Genomic DNA, 17,529 nt, shown 5'->3' on the forward strand with positions numbered 1-17,529 from the left:
GCCAGCCGGGGGCTCGCGGCTCCCCGGGGCCGGGGCGGTCCCTCCGCTCGGCGCTGGCCGCGGTGTCCGCTCCGGGCCGGGCTCCGCTCTCGATGGGATAAGCGGTAAACATGTTCAGCTTTGAAGGGGATTTCAAAACAAGGCCCAAGGTGTCTCTTGGAGGAGCGAGTAGGAAGGTAAGAGACCGTCTGTCTCCGTGTTTACATCCGCTTCGCTTTTTTCTCTGTCGTTATTGTTATCGTTGGGCCTTCAAAAGAAATAAAAATACAAATGGGAACAGCTATGACTAAGGTCTAACAGGGAGCCGAAATCCTCCCCTCCTGATGATGCGTGTATCTCCCTGGCTCTGCTTTGCTGTGTGTTTTGCTCCAACCAGGCCACACACCCCCTCCCAGGCTCCTGGCGAGGACGGGCCCGGAGCTGTGCCCGGGGACACCCACCGTCACCTCGGGGGCGGCCCGAGCTGGGGCAGCGGCCTTACACGGCCCCGGTCAGCGCACGTTGCTGGGGAAGGCTTCACTCGCATGGCTGGAGGCTGTCAGGGCTCTCTAGCTGGAGCTTTGCTCTCTCGGGTTTGCATTCAGCAATGTCGTGTGCAGGGTGAGCAGCAGTTCGTTGTCTGCTGCGCCGCGCTGCGAGTCGCCTGGCGTTTATCGGTGGAGGAGAAGCAGAGTGGTTTATTTTGGTTTGTGTGACTGCCCTGTCCCATCGCTAGAGCTGAATGGTTGGGCGTAAGGAAGGAGAGAAAGGGCAGAGAATGGCCTGATGTGTCAGGGACACTCTAATGCACTGGTGCAATACTGGTTCCTCGTGTTATCGTTGTGCGTGAAGCTATTTACTGTTTTCGTTATTATTTTAATCTTCGTAGGAGCAACAAAAGGTCTTTGTTCAGTTCTCTGAAACTTGTAAGGTTTGGCAGTAAGTTTGGAAACTAACAGAAGTACTTCAGCGTGTGAGGTTAAAGTCATGGTGAAAGTTTTTCTTTTGACATCTTACATCTTTTAGTAATGAGAATGTTTAACAGAACGGCATTTCAATTCTGCAGCTTTTCACCTGAATCATCTTATCTGGAGACATTTCTGTTCATTAGACTACGTACAGTGGCATTACACAAGTCAAAAATACCATAAATACAGCCCAGCTGAAGTAGGAATTGACAGAACATGTCCTGGCCCTTGGCAGCAAGCTTCAGGCACTTGGCATCTTTTGGCACCAACTTGCTAATAGCATTACTTACAGAGCATGTTTCCTCTTCTGTAAATAAACAACGGGTGTATCTTTTGTCACACCTACTGATTTCTTCATGGAAATTCAACAGAATTTTCTGTCGTTATATGTTTTATTTGCATGGGACAGATGTGCTAACTTTCTACAGGTATGAATTTACCGGCATGAATACTATACGAGAAAGGAAGTGGAAACTGAAACTGTTGTGTAAACTTCACTCTGTCCAATAAAAGGATAATATTTCACAATCAGCTTTATACTGAGTGGTGCACAGCTTGCAGGACATTACTGCACTACGTGAAATGCTTGCGCTTCATCAAGGCAAAACAGATAGTTGCAGCTCTGGCCATCCTGAACAGCTGCTGCTTTTCAGAACCTGTGCAATGCTGATGACTTAGAAGTGCAGTTTACCTCCACTTTTATGTAAACACACTACAGCGGGGAGTGGTATGGCAAGTGTTTACGTGTGGTCTGTGACTCTTGTTTGACGTCCCAGGCTGCTTGTGATCATGTTTCCATTTGCCTGTAGGCTTGTATGCAGGATGCTTAATGCTAAGAGTAGTTTTCTGCTTGATTTGGGGAAGTTTTCCACGTTTTGTTGCACCTGTATAGCTGTATTTAGCAAAACACGAGTACAAAACCAGGCACTGTGATGTGAGGAGTCAGTCTGTCAGCACTTCAGATGCCAGCAGGGTCATTCTGACGTGGATATAACTACACTTTCATAAACCATCAGCAAACCTGACTGGTAAAAGAGTGGTTTTGCTAATAATAACTACAGCCACAACCAGTAACCTTGTTGGTCTTGGGTCACGTATGCTGACAGCCCACCTGACATTGCCATTTACTTCTGTAGTGTAGATGTACCACGACTTCCTCAGGCCTTCTGACAGCTACCTGTAAGTCCTACCAGTATAGGCACGACGATACAAATATTGTGTCTAAAGTGGGACTCGTGGTGGCAGTTAGAAAACTTAGGGTTCTAATGTGATTATAAATTTATAAAGACTTAGGGCAGATTAAAGTTAAAAGATGTATTGGTTTGAAGAGATGAATTATCAGATTCCCAGACCTAGGCAGTACCCGCTTGATGATGTACAACGTGTAAAAACAAAAACACGGGTTTAAAAAAGGACGATGAGATGTAATATGAAATGTTCATTTTAATTACTGGCAGCTTTCCTTATGGAAGGTACTGAATCCAATGTGCTTTCTCACCACTAAGTTTTACCATGATTTGGAATGATGAAAGCAGGCAGCTTCAGGTCCGTGTTTACACTGCGTGCATCTTGTATTCATTGTGATAGTCTGGGTTGTGAATGCTGTAGAAAAGCACTTAAATCCAGCTTAACTTTTTGCCAAAAGTTTGCTAAGTCCTCGGCTGCAGAATTAATTTGATCAAAATGACTGCTCCTTTCAAAATATTGTAACGTTTTAACACTACGTTTTAAAATAGGTATAAAATATAGATGACATTGTCAGCCTTTGGACTGTTCTGTCCACCTCCTTTCACGAATCTGCTGATTCATCTGGGTTATTTGCACTGGTTGTGTATTTGGTAGAGGGCATGGATACTGTTTCCGTGTTTTACTTACGAGGTGACAAGTTGTTGTTACTATTACTAATTTTAGGAGTCTTTACTGTCACCCTTAAAACGCAATTCCCTGCTTTATGAGGCTCTTCAGAAGTTATTTTCAGATGTAGTTTTCATTGTAACTGGTACAACTTTTTTTTTTTTTTTTAGTACTTCTTAAGTTATGTAGCTCCCAAAATGCATGCTGTTATATGGGATTGGTATGGGAAAATTCTAGAGTATGTTGGGCAGGAATGAAGGGGTGCATCTGAAGAGCTTCCCAAATTGAGCTAACCCAAGTCTGAGTGTACAGTGGGCTGAAGTTGATGGTCCTGCAGCGAGGTGGTTCCCATCTCACCCTGTGTTGCAAGCTGTGAATGGGCTCACTGAACTAAGGTTAAACTTGCCTGTTTTAGGTGTGTTACAGGGTGAGTGTTCCATTGGAGCGCAGAGCTGATCTCCTCCAGCCTTCAGCTGAACGATCATGAGGCTGAGGCAGCAGAGGGCTGAGCACGGTGTACTCTTGGTAGTGTCACCGTCCCTTCTGGTGACAGCCTGCAGGTTTCACTCATTCTGTTGTGAAGTTGGTCTCCTGGTGGCATAGTGGGAGTCCGAGGAGCCCTTCACCTTGATTTGGTCAGGTCAGAGCTGCTGTTCCTTGATGCGTTTTGTCAATGATAAGAAAAACATGAGGCACCAGTCCTTCAGTACGTAACGTGTAGGGGAATCCTCTGTGCCTGTGCTGTGGTGTACTAGGGGCTCTGTAGCTCTGCATCATTCATGTAGGTGATGAGCTCAATTAACAACTTCTTGTAAGCCTTTAACAGGACAAAATGGTTAAGATGTTATGAATTCAAACGTATCATCTAAAACATATGCAAACGTGCTTTTACAAATCCCAAGACTTTTAAAAAGAGTCTTTAAATTACAATAGAAAATGGGACGGTTTCACAAATGACTTTACAAAGTCCCCTTTACTTCTTTGAATGCACTTGTTTTTAATAAGCAAAGAACTTTAGTTTACGAAGTTCAATTTTTCAGTAGTTGCTGATAGACTTTCTTAAACTAATAACAGAATATTAAGCATCACATTCCTATATATTCCCCCTCAACTTCCAGGTGAAGTATCAATAGGGAACTAGGTAATTAACACGTGTGAGATCATTGTGGATTTTTTTTCTCTGGGTGACATTTAACATCCTCCTCACTTGAAAGGAAGCTGCAAGTTGTAGTTAGCTGAGAGCAGTGATGGTGTTGCTGCATTCAGCTGCGTGTTATTGTCTCACACTTGAAATAAATTTCTGCTCTTACAGGTATACATGTTTTTGGTCTCTTTTTGGAGAAAATTAAGTGACTCACAACACCAGTGTTCTGTAAAATAACACATACTGTGGGCAAACTGAGGATAAATGTAGAAAGCGACCTTCTTGCATTTCACATGGTCTCTGGAGCCTCCAGTCAGGTTGTGGTTCTGCTGTGCGTGGCCTTGCTGCTACCATGTAAAGGTGGTGCCAGGTACTTTCTGCGTCCTAGGATAAAACTGAAGCTCAAATGCTGAGGTGTTTTCTTGTAAGCATCGTGTCATTGATTTTAGTGGGCCCAGGCTTTCCCTGGTCAAATGCCATTTCCTAGCATATATAAGTACTCTAAAATGTCTGCTTCTGGAAGATGGTTTTCTGTACATAGAACCTTAATCATGATATAAAGAACCCAAGTTGTAAAGAGTCACAGCAGTTCTAAAGCAGTTTTTTCAAGCTTCCGAGTGTGTTTTACTCAGGCTAGTAGAGCTGCATGTTCAGTGGAATTCAAATTGCCCCGGGTCTGTTCAAGATACTGTGTATCTTTTAAAATACTAACTTCTTTTAATATTCAACTTAAAAGGAGAATAAGCCCCTACATTTTACAAAGAAATCTCAATTATTAATACTTCAATTGTTACCGTTGTTTTTTTAACATACTCCATGTTTAAGCATTACGTGAAAATAATTGCTCTGTTTCACCTTTGCACCTCATAAATTTCGGTTTTACATTGACTGGTGTGGAGTTAAGATGCCTTCAGAAAGATGACTGTCAAGTAATGTTCAGTTTCAGAGGACTTGACAAATACTAGGAATATTTGGGGAAAAAGCATACCTATTTCTTTTCTGAACCTGAATTATGAGCCAAGAAAGCTGGAAGCTTATAAACAGTGTGAGGTATTAAAATGCAGGACAAAAAGAATACAATTTCATGTATTTTATGTTAGGCAGTCTTTTCCTAGGGTATTTAAAGCCTGGGAGTTGTATAAGCATACTTTTTCAGGAAAGGAATGCATTTCAGCAAAATGAGGACGTGAAAGCACTTGTAGTTCCACCTTTCTGGTTCGTATTCACTTGGAGTTTTTGAAGCACTGGCATTTATGTGGTTGCAGTCAGACGTGGCTCTTCTCCTCACATGGTCAGCAGCAGCAGTACAGCTTTCAGTTTTGCAGAGATTAATATGCTACCCACCACTTTTATCCTGATGTATAAATTAACGTTCTAAGTGTTACTTAAAATCTCTATGACAGCAGTTGCAAGCTTTCCTTTCTGACTGCTATCCCCAATCTGCTTCTTTGTTTTCAGCTCCTTCCTCTTCTCTCTTACTCTGTCTCATCATCCCTAAGGTCACACTGCTTTCTGCTGTTGTTTCCTGTTTCTTTGCTTTCTTTTTTCTTTGTCTGGCTCTGTGCTTGGCAGGGGGAAGGCTAAATCATGGGACGTGTCGGGAGTTCAGGAGAATGGCTTTCCACTCCTTTTGAGTTAGGGTTGGAAGTGTGAAGGCGAGCTGATGCTTAGTTCTCTGACTGCTTGCCTTGGTAGGTAGATTCGATACCTGCCTTTTTCAGTGCCCAAAAGGAGGGTGTCAGCTTGGAAAGCTGGAGAAGAAAGTGGATAGCTTGGTCATCACAGAGGTGGGGAGTAGGAGTGAGCGAGGTGTCATCTCTGCCAGCTTCTGTTGGTTGGTAGCTCCTGGGACAGGCAGTGTTGTCATGTTGTCCTCCAGCTGCCAGGAGTTGTGTTGCTGTTGTAGATGGGAGTTATCAAATGTGCATCCCATACCATAATGTGTGGTGCTGGCAGGCAGCCCTGGGTGCTGTATCTCTTGGGTTGCACAGCAGCTGCTGAGCTCAGCTCTTTTTCACTATGTTAAGAGACAGACAGAGAGGATTTGGGGGGTGACTGTACAGTAACTTGTCTTTAAGAAATGTTTTAGAATGACCTTCATAGGTGAGGATACCTCATAGTTCTTGTCATCACTTTCCCATGGCAGGTTTCTTTTCTTTTGTGTATTTAGAGTGTTATTTTTTAATTTCTGAAGTGATTAAGTAATCAAATTGTGCTGAATAACTCTGAAGGAGATATAACTATTTAAAATGCATTTCTCACGTTTGATTTAAATACATCTATAGGCCATACATTTGATTCCATTCTTGTTTCTCACCTGTTTGTGTGTCATGTGAACAAGAACAGAATTGTTTTTGTTTTTTTTCTTAAATTGGGCAGTACTTACCTGTATATTTAATCCTTTGGCTTAGGGCAGTTCCTCTATTATATTTAGTTTGAGAAGGTGATGTTTGCCCTCAAAAATAGTCAAAGCAGGTATTTGAGTTTGTAGTCCAAGTGCATTGATTTGAGAAGTGCTCTCTTCAGGGAGACCCTACTCAAAGCTGGAGATGCACTGAGTGAGGACAGGCTGCCCGCTTAGAGTTCTCCCTCTGTCAGCTGGTGGAAAAGAATTAGTGTGTATTTAAAAAAAATATATGAAAATTTTAAGTCATCTCTTGGTTATTTCTTAATTTAGTACATTACTTTGTCTTTGTATCTGCTGTCAGATTTTTTTCACTTTACACTTCCAAGCAGACACAACCCCCTTCCTGTTGCTTGAGTTGAGATTTGTTGTTTTATGTATGGACTTTGTTGTGATTTCCTTTTACTGTGTTTAACAAGTGGAAAAAACCCTTGTATTTAGAGGGCAATAGCTGTGTTTAGTGGTGTCTTTGGCTGTAAAGTACTGTCTTTAGAGGAAAAGATGGTTAACCTTCTTGTGGGATGTTTTCCTTTGTACTTGTTCCAGGAGATGATCTGAAATACAAATCCAGTTTCAAGTTCCTTTTTTGCATCAGTGCTTTGCTTTTCATTGTCCTTGGAGCTCTGTGATCAAGTATTTTCTATCCTAATGAAACAGGGAGAATCGTGACCTTCTTTCTTCCTCTCTACCTTCAGAAAAGCTACAGAAGAAGAATGCTGCCATCGGTTTTTGTATCTGCCTATAGACATTTAAATATTGCAGCACAGTTGTTTCAGAAGTGATTCAATATTAAAATGTTCGTTTGCCGACTTCAGATTTATTTTTAGGTATTTAGATGCAGGACATTTTCAGCTTGAGTGTATTTTATTTCTTGACTGCCCTAGGTTAGAAAAGCCATGGGAAGGAAAAGTAAGTTGTTACATGTATAAGAGCAGTGAAAAAGAAAAGTTTCCTTAAATCTGTTGCCCATTCTAGATTGGATTTAGGAAGGTAGCAGGGTTCAGGTAGTTTTGCTGTTATTGTCTCTAAGTGGGAGCTGAGTATTCTGCATCGAAAGGGATTTATTTTTTTTCCTTGGAAACAACAGAGATCCATCCAGTAAGAAATTCATGCAAATAATGCATTATTTATATTTTGTAATACATGTGTACAAATGTAAGATTGTAGCTTAGAGCCGATAGCTTTGCTCTTTGCATCAGTATTGTCCTTCAGAGGTTCCTGTGTCCGTCAGCATTCCCTTCTTTCTCACTGTTGAAGACGGCATTCTCCTGGAAGTTTCAGCTTGTAGCCCTAATTTGGAGTTCAAAATCTTTAAAGAAAAGATTCTGCTTGTGTTACGGAAGCCTATTTTGGCATCCTTTCTGGACAATTTTTGAGAAGAGGATAAGTAAATTTAAGAGTTAATCCTTTTTGCAAGTTAGCCAAGACATGGATCTTCATAGCGGTAGGTGACTGCTTTGAGCTGCCGCAGCTTGCGCACACCTGGGCCGTTGGCTCACATGGCCAGCAAAGAAAGTGCTCAGCAAACATTCAAAGTACCTGGTAGGATTGGGACTCTTTTATGCTCCCACTTCCTCGTTTGTTAATGAATTCTGTTTGCCTTGGTTATTGGGATGCTGAGAACACAAATCTCAATGTGGAGCGGTGTGTTTTGCTGTTGCTTGTCTGTCCTTGTTGTTTTTACACGGCCATTGTCACTGTTCTTCTGGGAGGGCTGTGTTAACGTGTATTTTTAATGCAGAAAATGATCAGTACTTAACTCTTGTTGAGTGTTGCATGTGTGACACACTATGAACAATCCCCAAAAGCAAGTTTTGGTTAAATTTCGTGAAGGATTTTAAATCATGTGAGTGAAAATGACCTTGTATCTTTATTTGTGCTGTTTAGGAGGAGAAGGCTTCGCTCCTGCATCGCACTCAAGAAGAAAGGCGAAAGCGAGAGGTAAAGTAGGCTGTAAGCCTTTGTGTGCACGCTGGATTTTTCTTTGATACAGTAACCTTTGCAGTCCAAAGTGCTTTATTCTGTTGTGGGTGTGCTTAGTTCAGGAATGCTTTCTTTCAGTTGGCAAATCTTGTGTAGTCTTCCAGTATACTGGAAGTGACAAAACTGACCGCTTTTATGGTCCTTCCCAGAAGTGATTTTCATCTCAAAAGAAGATAATTAAGTATGCGTTGGATGCAAAAGGAATTTTTCCTTTTATTTTGATGCTCGCTTGATCTAGTCTTTGTTGAAAAAAGACAGACGCTTGGTTAGTAAATTCCATTTCTTTGCCTTGTGGATTGATGTTGGCAAGCCATTTGCTACTCCTGTTTCTGCTATGGCTTCCAGGCTGACCTTCAGCAAACTCTTCCCCAGTTTGAGTCTCAGTTCTCAGTCCCAGTCAGAGCAATGGTACTTGAATGCATCATGAAGTTCTCTGGAATCGGCTGGTAATTGAGAGAGTGAGAAGCGGTTGTGAGGCTGATGTAAGCTTTAGTGGAAACTCATACTAATAGTTTGTGATGTATGTTACTGCCTTTTGGTAATCTGAGCTGGAACAAAGCAGAAGAGGGAATGCATGTAGGCAGGAAAAGGTCAGTTCTGAAGCGCAATGTCTTAGTGAATATGTTCCTTCCAGCCTGGGCTGTTTCGTAATTCTGTGGTATGTGGCAATGTGAGATCCATTTAGTAGTATGGTGTGAGTGAATGTATTAAATTTGACGTTCTTTTGTCTTCTGATATGAGGAGGATAAAAAACTTGGTCTTGAAAGATGATTTTAAAAACTATAACTGTCCAGTTTTCATGCTCATCTAGGAAAACAGAATGATTTGCCTGTTTAAATATGTGTTTGAGCCTTGCTGGATTAAATGCAGGTTTATTGGTGGCTCATTCCTTTCTGAGGATAGTTACTGCTTTTTTTCTGTCTGAACTATCTATGAAATTGCTAGGATTTCACCAGTTACTTAAGAATGCTGTGCTAGTAATCAAATTGGCAATCACTGGAGTTCTTATCAACATAGGCAAAGAGTTGCTTGTACTTCAAAAACATTTTGCCAAATATCAAAATAAGCCATTCAGTTGCATATTTGTGAATATAATCGTTGTATCAGCTAGTTCAGAGTTGATGCAGTGTCATGTTTCTGTATGTAGGCACAGAGGCATGCGATCTCCTGTGACATGTGTCAGTTTTTCGCAAAATGAATGAACTGTTCTTCTATAGAAGTAATTAGTATTATTGTTTTAAAGGATGACTCCTCTGAGACTAAGACCAGTTCTGTCTTTAAAAAATGCCTGTAGCTGAACCTTAGCAGTGACCTTAGACTTAAAACCTCTGCAATTATGGGTCACTAATTGACTGTGCTAGGATAAAAACAATGTCTAGAGAGGAATAGAAGATATCTACTTTTTAGTTGAGCATTATATTACGATTATGAACAGAGAATGCCTGTCAGTAATTGAAACTCTCCTGCTTGTTCCCATACTTTGTGCTTCTGCTGTTGAATATCTTTTTATCTGCAGTATCTTTTGGAATAGCAAGTTTTCATTTTTGGTCCAGGCTCAGGAATTAATTAGAGTATTTCAAGGATAGGTTTATTCAGAGGAGTTGTTTTGGGAACGAAGATTTCCAAAAGAAATGAAATAATTTCTGAATGACAGTCCGGTGCCTGATGCTTCTCTGGCCTGTTCAGTTCAAGTTCTTGTCCATAAAATTTGGATGTGTCTTTAAGGCACAGTAAATTTAGAAACTGAGATTTTTGAGATTATATGTTTAATTAAAGTTTGTTCGGGAAAGTTCACCTGAACTTTGTAGCTCTGAGTTTGAGCAAGTATTTTCTTCACTTGCATTTCCTAAGAAACTGTCTGGACGTTGTTGGAAAGCGAATTACAGTAGCCACTTCCCTTGGGCATTTCTGTGATGGGATGTGCTGGGGGTGTTGTCAGGGAATGTGCCTTCTCCATGGTACTTGAAGCAAGCTGGCTTTCAGTTACCCAGAAAGTGAGCTATCTTAAAGGGATGGTTATAACTACTCATTCTAGCTGGTGAGGAAGACTTCATAAAATGACTCTGACTCGCTTTCTATGTCTTGTTTAAAGGAGAGCAGGGATTTTTTTTCCTGTAGGTTCCCTGTAGAGCTGTTAGGCTTGAAGCATTAGCTTCATTTTCATTTATTCTCTCCAAATAAATATTGTGTTTTGTTTTTATTCTCTTGTTGTTCCCTCCCCTTGCTGATCTAAACTGTGCTGGGTTTTTAATACAGATGTATCATTTGATTGAAAGTAAGTGGGTCTTCAATGTCTGCTGGTCTGTGCAGAAAGAGGAATAGTGTCATTGAGTTTGAGTTCTTCAGCATTATAGCATTAAGGCTGTCAAATAACATGTAAATGCATTTATTTTGATTTCTGTGGTATTATGTGCTTAATGAGTATTAGGAATTCTTTTGCTATAACCTAGTGGTAATTGTACACTTAGAGCCGTAAAAAGCTTTCTTCTGATTTTGTGTTTATTGGATGCAGAACATCAAATACTTTTTTTCTTAATATGATAATGCTTAATTTTCATTAAAGAAATTTCCTTTTCAATAAAAATGTATCAGATAAAATTGCAGAAATTAGAGTTGGTTCCACTTATTTCTATTTATTTATTTCTCCTTCATTTTACAGGAAGAAAGGCGAAGGCTGAAAAATGCAATAATAATCCAATCATTTGTAAGGGGTTACAGAGACAGAAATCATCAGGTGAGTACTTGTTTGTTGAGAAAGGGGTAAAACAGTCTTGCTGGAAAATCGATCTCCTGTTGGGGAAAAAAAAAAAATTAAGAAATTTTGACATATTTGAGTATTTTGTGTGCTGATGAAGTGTAAATTCTTATTCCCTCTTGACATCTTCCACTGAACCTCAGTTCTTTAGTAGATTAATGCTTATTCAGCAAAGCACCTTTGTGACAACTGACGTGAGTGGGATGATGTAATTTTTTTGAGTTGACACTTAGATGCTTGCAGCTTTCACATATCAGCAAAAGTTTTTTGGTGTGTGTGTGACTAAGGTAGTCATCTGAGTCAGAAGGATTTTCTTTTTAAGCTACTCTTGGGTTGATCTGGGAAAGTTCCGTCTGTTTACATTTGCTAATATTGATTGAGTAAACTAGTTGAAAATGTCTGGCGTGATATTCTTGACTTGAGAAGCAACAAATTTGTTGCCATGTGTACCTTCTGAATTACAGAAAACAAATACGACTTCGTGATTTTTTTGTGTATATGATCTCTTTAATGAATAGGTGCATTTAATTACTCTGCTGCCAGTTAGGATGGGATACTAAAAATGTCACATCTCTATATATTCATAACCATTATCAATACACTAATGTGTATCTTCCTTTATTTTAAGTACTCTACCCAGAGAAGTGAGTTTGATCGCTGTGCTAATTTGGCCCAAACTGGAGAAACCTTTTCTACTGCTAATGGAGCTAATTTGACTCTTTTAGTTCGTCAGCTACTCTTCTTCTATAGACAGAATGAGGATTCGAAGCGTTTGGTGAGTACTGTAAATGTTTTGATCCATTCTGTTGAAATATTCTTTCACTTGGAAGGCTTATAAGGGATGCAGAAATGGATTTGACCACTTGAAGAAATTCAGTTTGCTGGCCCGCACTCTTTTGTTCTCTGTTTAAATAAAATAACTTAAAATTAGATTTTATTTGTGTGTGTAGTCTATGAAATGAAAAATCCTTTGTGATTCACAGTAATTTATTAAAAAATAATGCAAGAGATGTTTTTAAATAATAATTTCCTACTAGTTCTCTGGTAATTCTGAAGGTATTTTTATTAACAAATTTGTTGAAAAAGTTATTTGTAAATATATTTCAGTATTAATTTTGGAAGTTAATAGTAATGTTTCACATAGTTGAACAAATATTTTTTTTCCTTAACTGAAATGATTGTCTTATTTTATGTTTTGTAAGTTCTCCAAAGGAGATGTTGCATACATTTAAGATGAATTTATGTAAGACTTTTATTTATAAAAATATGGGTATTACATCTGTGTTACATACAGCTGCTCTTCATGTGCTTGAAACAACAGAACTGAGAGGTTTAAATGAACTTGTGTATATGTTTTCCCAGATATGGATGTGTCAGAATTTAATTAAACAGAGTTCTCAGTTTGTTAAGCAATTGGATGGTCCAGACAGACTCACTTGCTTATTCCAAATAAAAAGACTGTTGGGGCTGTGTTGCAGGTAAATTCTTTTTTCTATACACTGCTGCCTAAAATGTGTTCAGAAATTGCATTGGGCACTTGCTTGTTTCTTTGTGCAGCAAGTGAAGTATTAATGGAGAGAACTGTTTATATTCACGATAAATGTAGGCTATGATAAGTGACTTTTTTTATGTTTAAGAATAATGAAATGTTCTTGATTCCATTGACTTAAGTTCATATGCAATATATGCTTAAGGAACATCCTCCCTAAGGATAGAATTAAATGTATTCCTAAGCGCTTGCATGTAGCAAGATCATTACAAGTATTTGTTGGAACCAGGAGGTTTTCTTGAACTGATAGTGATCAAAAAGTATCATATGACTTTGACTATTTTTCCAAGGATATGCTTTGAATATTCTATTTTAAGACTGATGTTAAAAATGCTCTTCCTTTGTTTTGAACTTAAGGCATGTTAAGCAGTTATTCTCCTGTCTTCAGCAGTACATTCATTATTTGTAGTGACCTTTTTACATTCAATTCCGAGGACCAGTGGAAGGTAAATCTAAGAAACTACTTGAGTAAATGTCAGCAAAAACCTAATTTTGGAAACAATATAGTTGCTCTTATCAACGATACTCTCTAGAGCTTTAGAAAAATCTTGCTTCCTTTTAACGCTGAAGATTTTCTTTTTGTAAATGAGTGCATTCAAATCACTAAATCTTGCTATACTCTGTGCATTGCTTTCTGAGCTACTCTAGTTTGGTGCAGAAGCCCAGAGAGCAAACAGTGAGACATGTAGTGAAAAAGAGTGTTCCTCTTGTGTAAGCTCAGCTTCATGAAGTTGTAGCTTTTCACATTACATTTAGAAAACAAAACAGAGCAAAACAAAACTTTAGCAAAAAAAAAAAAAAGGTAGCTTGATTGCAGCTCCATCTGCCAAGAAGTTCTTGTCAAAGTGTCTTTAATCTGTTTAATGAAATGCCTTAGCTGTGTTATCAGAGTCACTTTTGCTGTTAATGTCCTGTCTTTCTGAATGGCTGTGAAAGAAAGGGCATTGTCAGGGCAACTCTGCATGTATGTGCCTCATTGAAACAAATGATTTTAATTCTAAAAGGGCTCTGAATTGTCACGGTTCCACTGGTTACTGGTAGTTGTTTCATAAGCAATTTGCTTATGGTTGTATTTTTAATACTTAAGTCTGTAGTCAAGGACATTCTGGGAATCACCATATGTTTAACTAAAACAGTAATTGTTCCCAGCCCATACTGTAAAACCAAGAATTATTATTATTATAGTGGTGCCAACAAAAAGATGTAATTATTGAGAACACTTGGAAGAGTACACTTAGAAGTAAGTTATTTTAAAATCAATTAGAAATGTTGTTGTAGTTTTATTTCTAAATTGATGTGCATGTGTCTGTGATGAAATAAGAGAAATCTCTTGGTAAATTATTTTTGTCTCATTTATAGGCTATTGCAAAATTGCAATGACGACAGTCTGAATGTTGCACTTCCTATGAGAATGCTTGAGGTATTTTCATCTGAGAATACGTATTTACCTGTTTTACAAGATGTCAGCTATGTAACATCACTAATTGAACAAATTTTGCACTACATGATTCAAAAAGGTGAGTAGCTAGGAACTAGAAGTTCTCAACAACTATCAAGAATTGAACTAAATGCAGAATACCTGAAGGCCATGTTGTTTCATCGCATTTTACCTTTAGAACAGACATAAATTAAGTGCTGCATACACTAATCCATACATGAAATGGATATTTTGCTTGTAATGAGATCACTGCTTGAGAAATTACCATTTAAATTCTTTGGACGTTCTGTTCATAGATTCAGTATTCTCTCAAGTTATTTGTACAGACTTTTACTACAGAGTTTGAGGGTAGGTGGATATAGTTTCTATAACTGCTAATGATGTTATTATTGTAAATTGGCATTAATTTTTCATCTTGCTAGCACTAGATAGAGACACCTTGGCAAAGAGATGGTGACCTAGCCTTTATTTGCTTCGTAGCATCATCAGCAAAACTGTTTGCTGGGCTGCAATCAGTTACACCTGTGCAAACATTCTGGAAGTTAATGAGTTGTGTAGTTATCACCAAAATTCGTGTTGTCTCGAAGAAACTTTATTGCTCTGAGGATGTGTGAAAAAAATAATTTGCTTTTGTGATACCACTTGAGTTTCCAAGACTGGTAGATGCCAAAAACGGTATGAAAATAGACATCCTGGATCCAGCTTCATGGATATGAAATATAGAATAGCACCTTCCAGTTTGTTAATTTTTGAAATAGTTCTAGACTTGGGAGTTCTAAAGTATATTCAGTAGAACAAGGCTATCTTAGGCTAGTAAGGATGTGTGCAGATTCCACATGTTGAAGTTACTATAGGGGAAAAAAATGACTTTTACCATAGCACATCTAATTTACTTGACGAAGCATAATTAAGACAGTCTCCTAATTTTTTATGATGGTTAAGTTGGAAAGAAGCTGTATTCAGCATTTATTAGATGTTTTGGAATACAGTTCATCCTCCACGCAGATCTTGTCATTCCTTGTAGTGACTTCCATTTGTCACATTTAGGAAGACTCTGACAAAGTGTCTTAGTTTCTCAATGGGAAATAAAATGCTATTTATGCATTTACAGTGGTTCCTGTAGTAGTGGAACTTAAGATTTCATTGAGTAAGAGGAAGTTGGATTAGGAAGAATGAAATCATGTGATTCCATTTGTATTAGAGTGAGACAAAAATAGATTTCTGACAGCGAGACAGATTACCCTCTTCACACATCTTTGTGGCTCCGATGGTAATGTTTTATTACTGCCTCAGAGGTTCCTGTTTTGGAACAGTAACTGTATTCTTCAGTCTGCTAAAGCAAGGTGTTTGTAAACTTGGGACCTAAGGGCCTTGTTAGCAGAGCATGTAAGATACTGTCATGTTTCGGTGTAGAGGGAGAAATTAATTTCTGAAAGAGCAAATAGCGAGCTGTCAAAAAGATGAGAACTTATTTCATAGGTCACTGTTTCCAAAAAAAAAAAATCAAATTATTCACTTCATCAACAGGATTGGTTGCTCTTTGAAAGTCAAACTGACTCTGAATGTAGCTATTTATCTATGAGTTTATAAAGTGATGTTTCCAAAGATAAAGCTGATATCTCCTGTTAGTTATGTGAATATGACTTGTGCAGTTGTAAAATGTATTCCTATGTAGTTTCTTGCAGTGGATTACAATTTTTTTTTAAGTTATGTATTTTTTTAAGTTATGTACAATTTTTTTTAAGTTAACTAAGCATGTGTTGTTTTGAAAAGAAAAAAAAAGTAATACCTTATTTAAATAATATTACTTACTTGCAGGCTACTACAGGTCGCTTTATTTGTTAATTAACAGTAAGCTTCCATCAAGTATTGAGTATTCTGATGTTTCTCGAGTCCCTCTTGCAAAAATACTTCTGGAGAATGTTCTGAAACCATTGCACTTTACATACAGCTCCTGTCCAGAAGGTGCAAGGTAAATAAAAATAATATTAGATACTTGTATACTTCTTTATTATTATCAGAGCTTCACAGTTTATTGTTGTTTAGTGTCCAACTGTTTTTTCAGTGCAGTTGAGTTTATATGCAGTAGTAATGATTTATGAAGGAACGTAGGTGTGGAAAAGCTTAGTTGAGTATAAAGATGTAGCCAAAGGCAGAGGAAAAGAATTTGGCATTTAAGAATTTTGTGACAGGTTTATGAAAGGGGAAATAACTTAGTCACAGCTTGCAAGGAGAGTGAGTCAGGTATGTGGAAAGACAGAAAAAAGATGGAACTGGCTCTGCTGCATGTGATAGTGTTTTGTGTTACAGTTTAAAAAAAAAAATCAATCAGGATTTCTTAGTTTATTTTTTTAATTCAAGATTAAAATAAACATATTTAACTTCAGAATAGTTTTCTGTGAGTTCATTTTAAGTGTAAAGGGTCACATTACGATTAAGATAATCAGGGAAAGGGCTTAGTACAAGAACGATATTTTTGAAAAAATCTGAGAAATTCAGTTTACTGGCACGGAATTAATGGAATGCCACTTTGCTGTCATCTTGGTGAGTGTGTTCAAACTTGCAAAATTTGATCTATCATTTTGTGGACGTACTTGTGAGAAGTGTTGCCTGTATTATCCATCAAGACATTTTTCTTCCTTTTAGGCAACAGATTTTTGCAGCCTTCACAGAGGAGTTTGTGGCAGCACCTTTTACAGATCAGATATTCCATTTCATCATTCCAGCGCTGGCTGATGTGCAGACCGTTTTCCCTTATGAATTCTTTCTGAATGCACTATTATTAGCAGAAAGTGGATGTTCAAGAAAAAGTGATCGAGCCCCATGGCTTTTTTACTTCGTGTTAACAGTTGGAGAAACATATTTGGGTGAGAAAGCTATATGACTTTTTTTATATTTCAGTTGGTATTTCATGTATTTCCATAACCTAGTTTGTTGCCTAGCAGTTTGCGGATACGAGTATTAGAGATCTATGTTTTCAGTTATTTTCACCCCTTTCAGCAAAAAAATGCACTTAATTGGGAGGGTTTGGCATAATGTATTTTTTGGTTAGATATTTCCAGTAAAATACAGTAAAATATTGCTTAGCTCATCATCTTTTATTTCACTGTATTTGGTACAGGGTCCCTTTCAGAAGAAGGACTGCTTGTGTATTTGAGGGTACTCCAGGCTTTTCTCTCTCAGCTGCCTGTATCCAGTGCTGGTACAAGTTGTCAAGATGCAAACAGTGATTCTGAAGATGAGGATGAAGAGATCAGTAAAATGACAACTACACCAGTAAGCGTTATAGATTTCTTTGAATGAGTTTGATTTACAGCACTGGCAAATATAGGCAAAACCATGATCACCCTAAGTCCAGTATTTTTCTAGATATTTGTAGCTGGAGACATATTTACTACTTAAAAGTAGATGGCTGCTCATTGCTAACAAATAAACTGATGGTTTAAAAAAAAAAA

General features: G+C 38.3%; 1 protein-coding gene across 1 annotated transcript in view; it reads left to right on the top strand.

Annotated features, from left to right (window-relative positions):
* Window positions 7-17,529, top strand: part of UBE3C (ubiquitin protein ligase E3C) — a 66,308-nt gene continuing 48,785 nt past the window's right edge. The window contains exons 1-9 of the mRNA XM_021388972.1: window positions 7-176; window positions 8,237-8,290; window positions 10,992-11,066; window positions 11,716-11,862; window positions 12,450-12,565; window positions 13,996-14,153; window positions 15,893-16,046; window positions 16,721-16,941; window positions 17,196-17,350. Of these exons, the coding sequence (XP_021244647.1) occupies window positions 111-176; window positions 8,237-8,290; window positions 10,992-11,066; window positions 11,716-11,862; window positions 12,450-12,565; window positions 13,996-14,153; window positions 15,893-16,046; window positions 16,721-16,941; window positions 17,196-17,350 (1,146 nt within the window). The 5' untranslated portion in view covers window positions 7-110. The remainder of the gene's footprint in view (window positions 177-8,236; window positions 8,291-10,991; window positions 11,067-11,715; window positions 11,863-12,449; window positions 12,566-13,995; window positions 14,154-15,892; window positions 16,047-16,720; window positions 16,942-17,195; window positions 17,351-17,529) is intronic.

This window comes from Numida meleagris, chromosome 2, assembly GCF_002078875.1.
Source record: "Numida meleagris isolate 19003 breed g44 Domestic line chromosome 2, NumMel1.0, whole genome shotgun sequence".
Taxonomy (NCBI): domain Eukaryota; kingdom Metazoa; phylum Chordata; class Aves; order Galliformes; family Numididae; genus Numida; species Numida meleagris.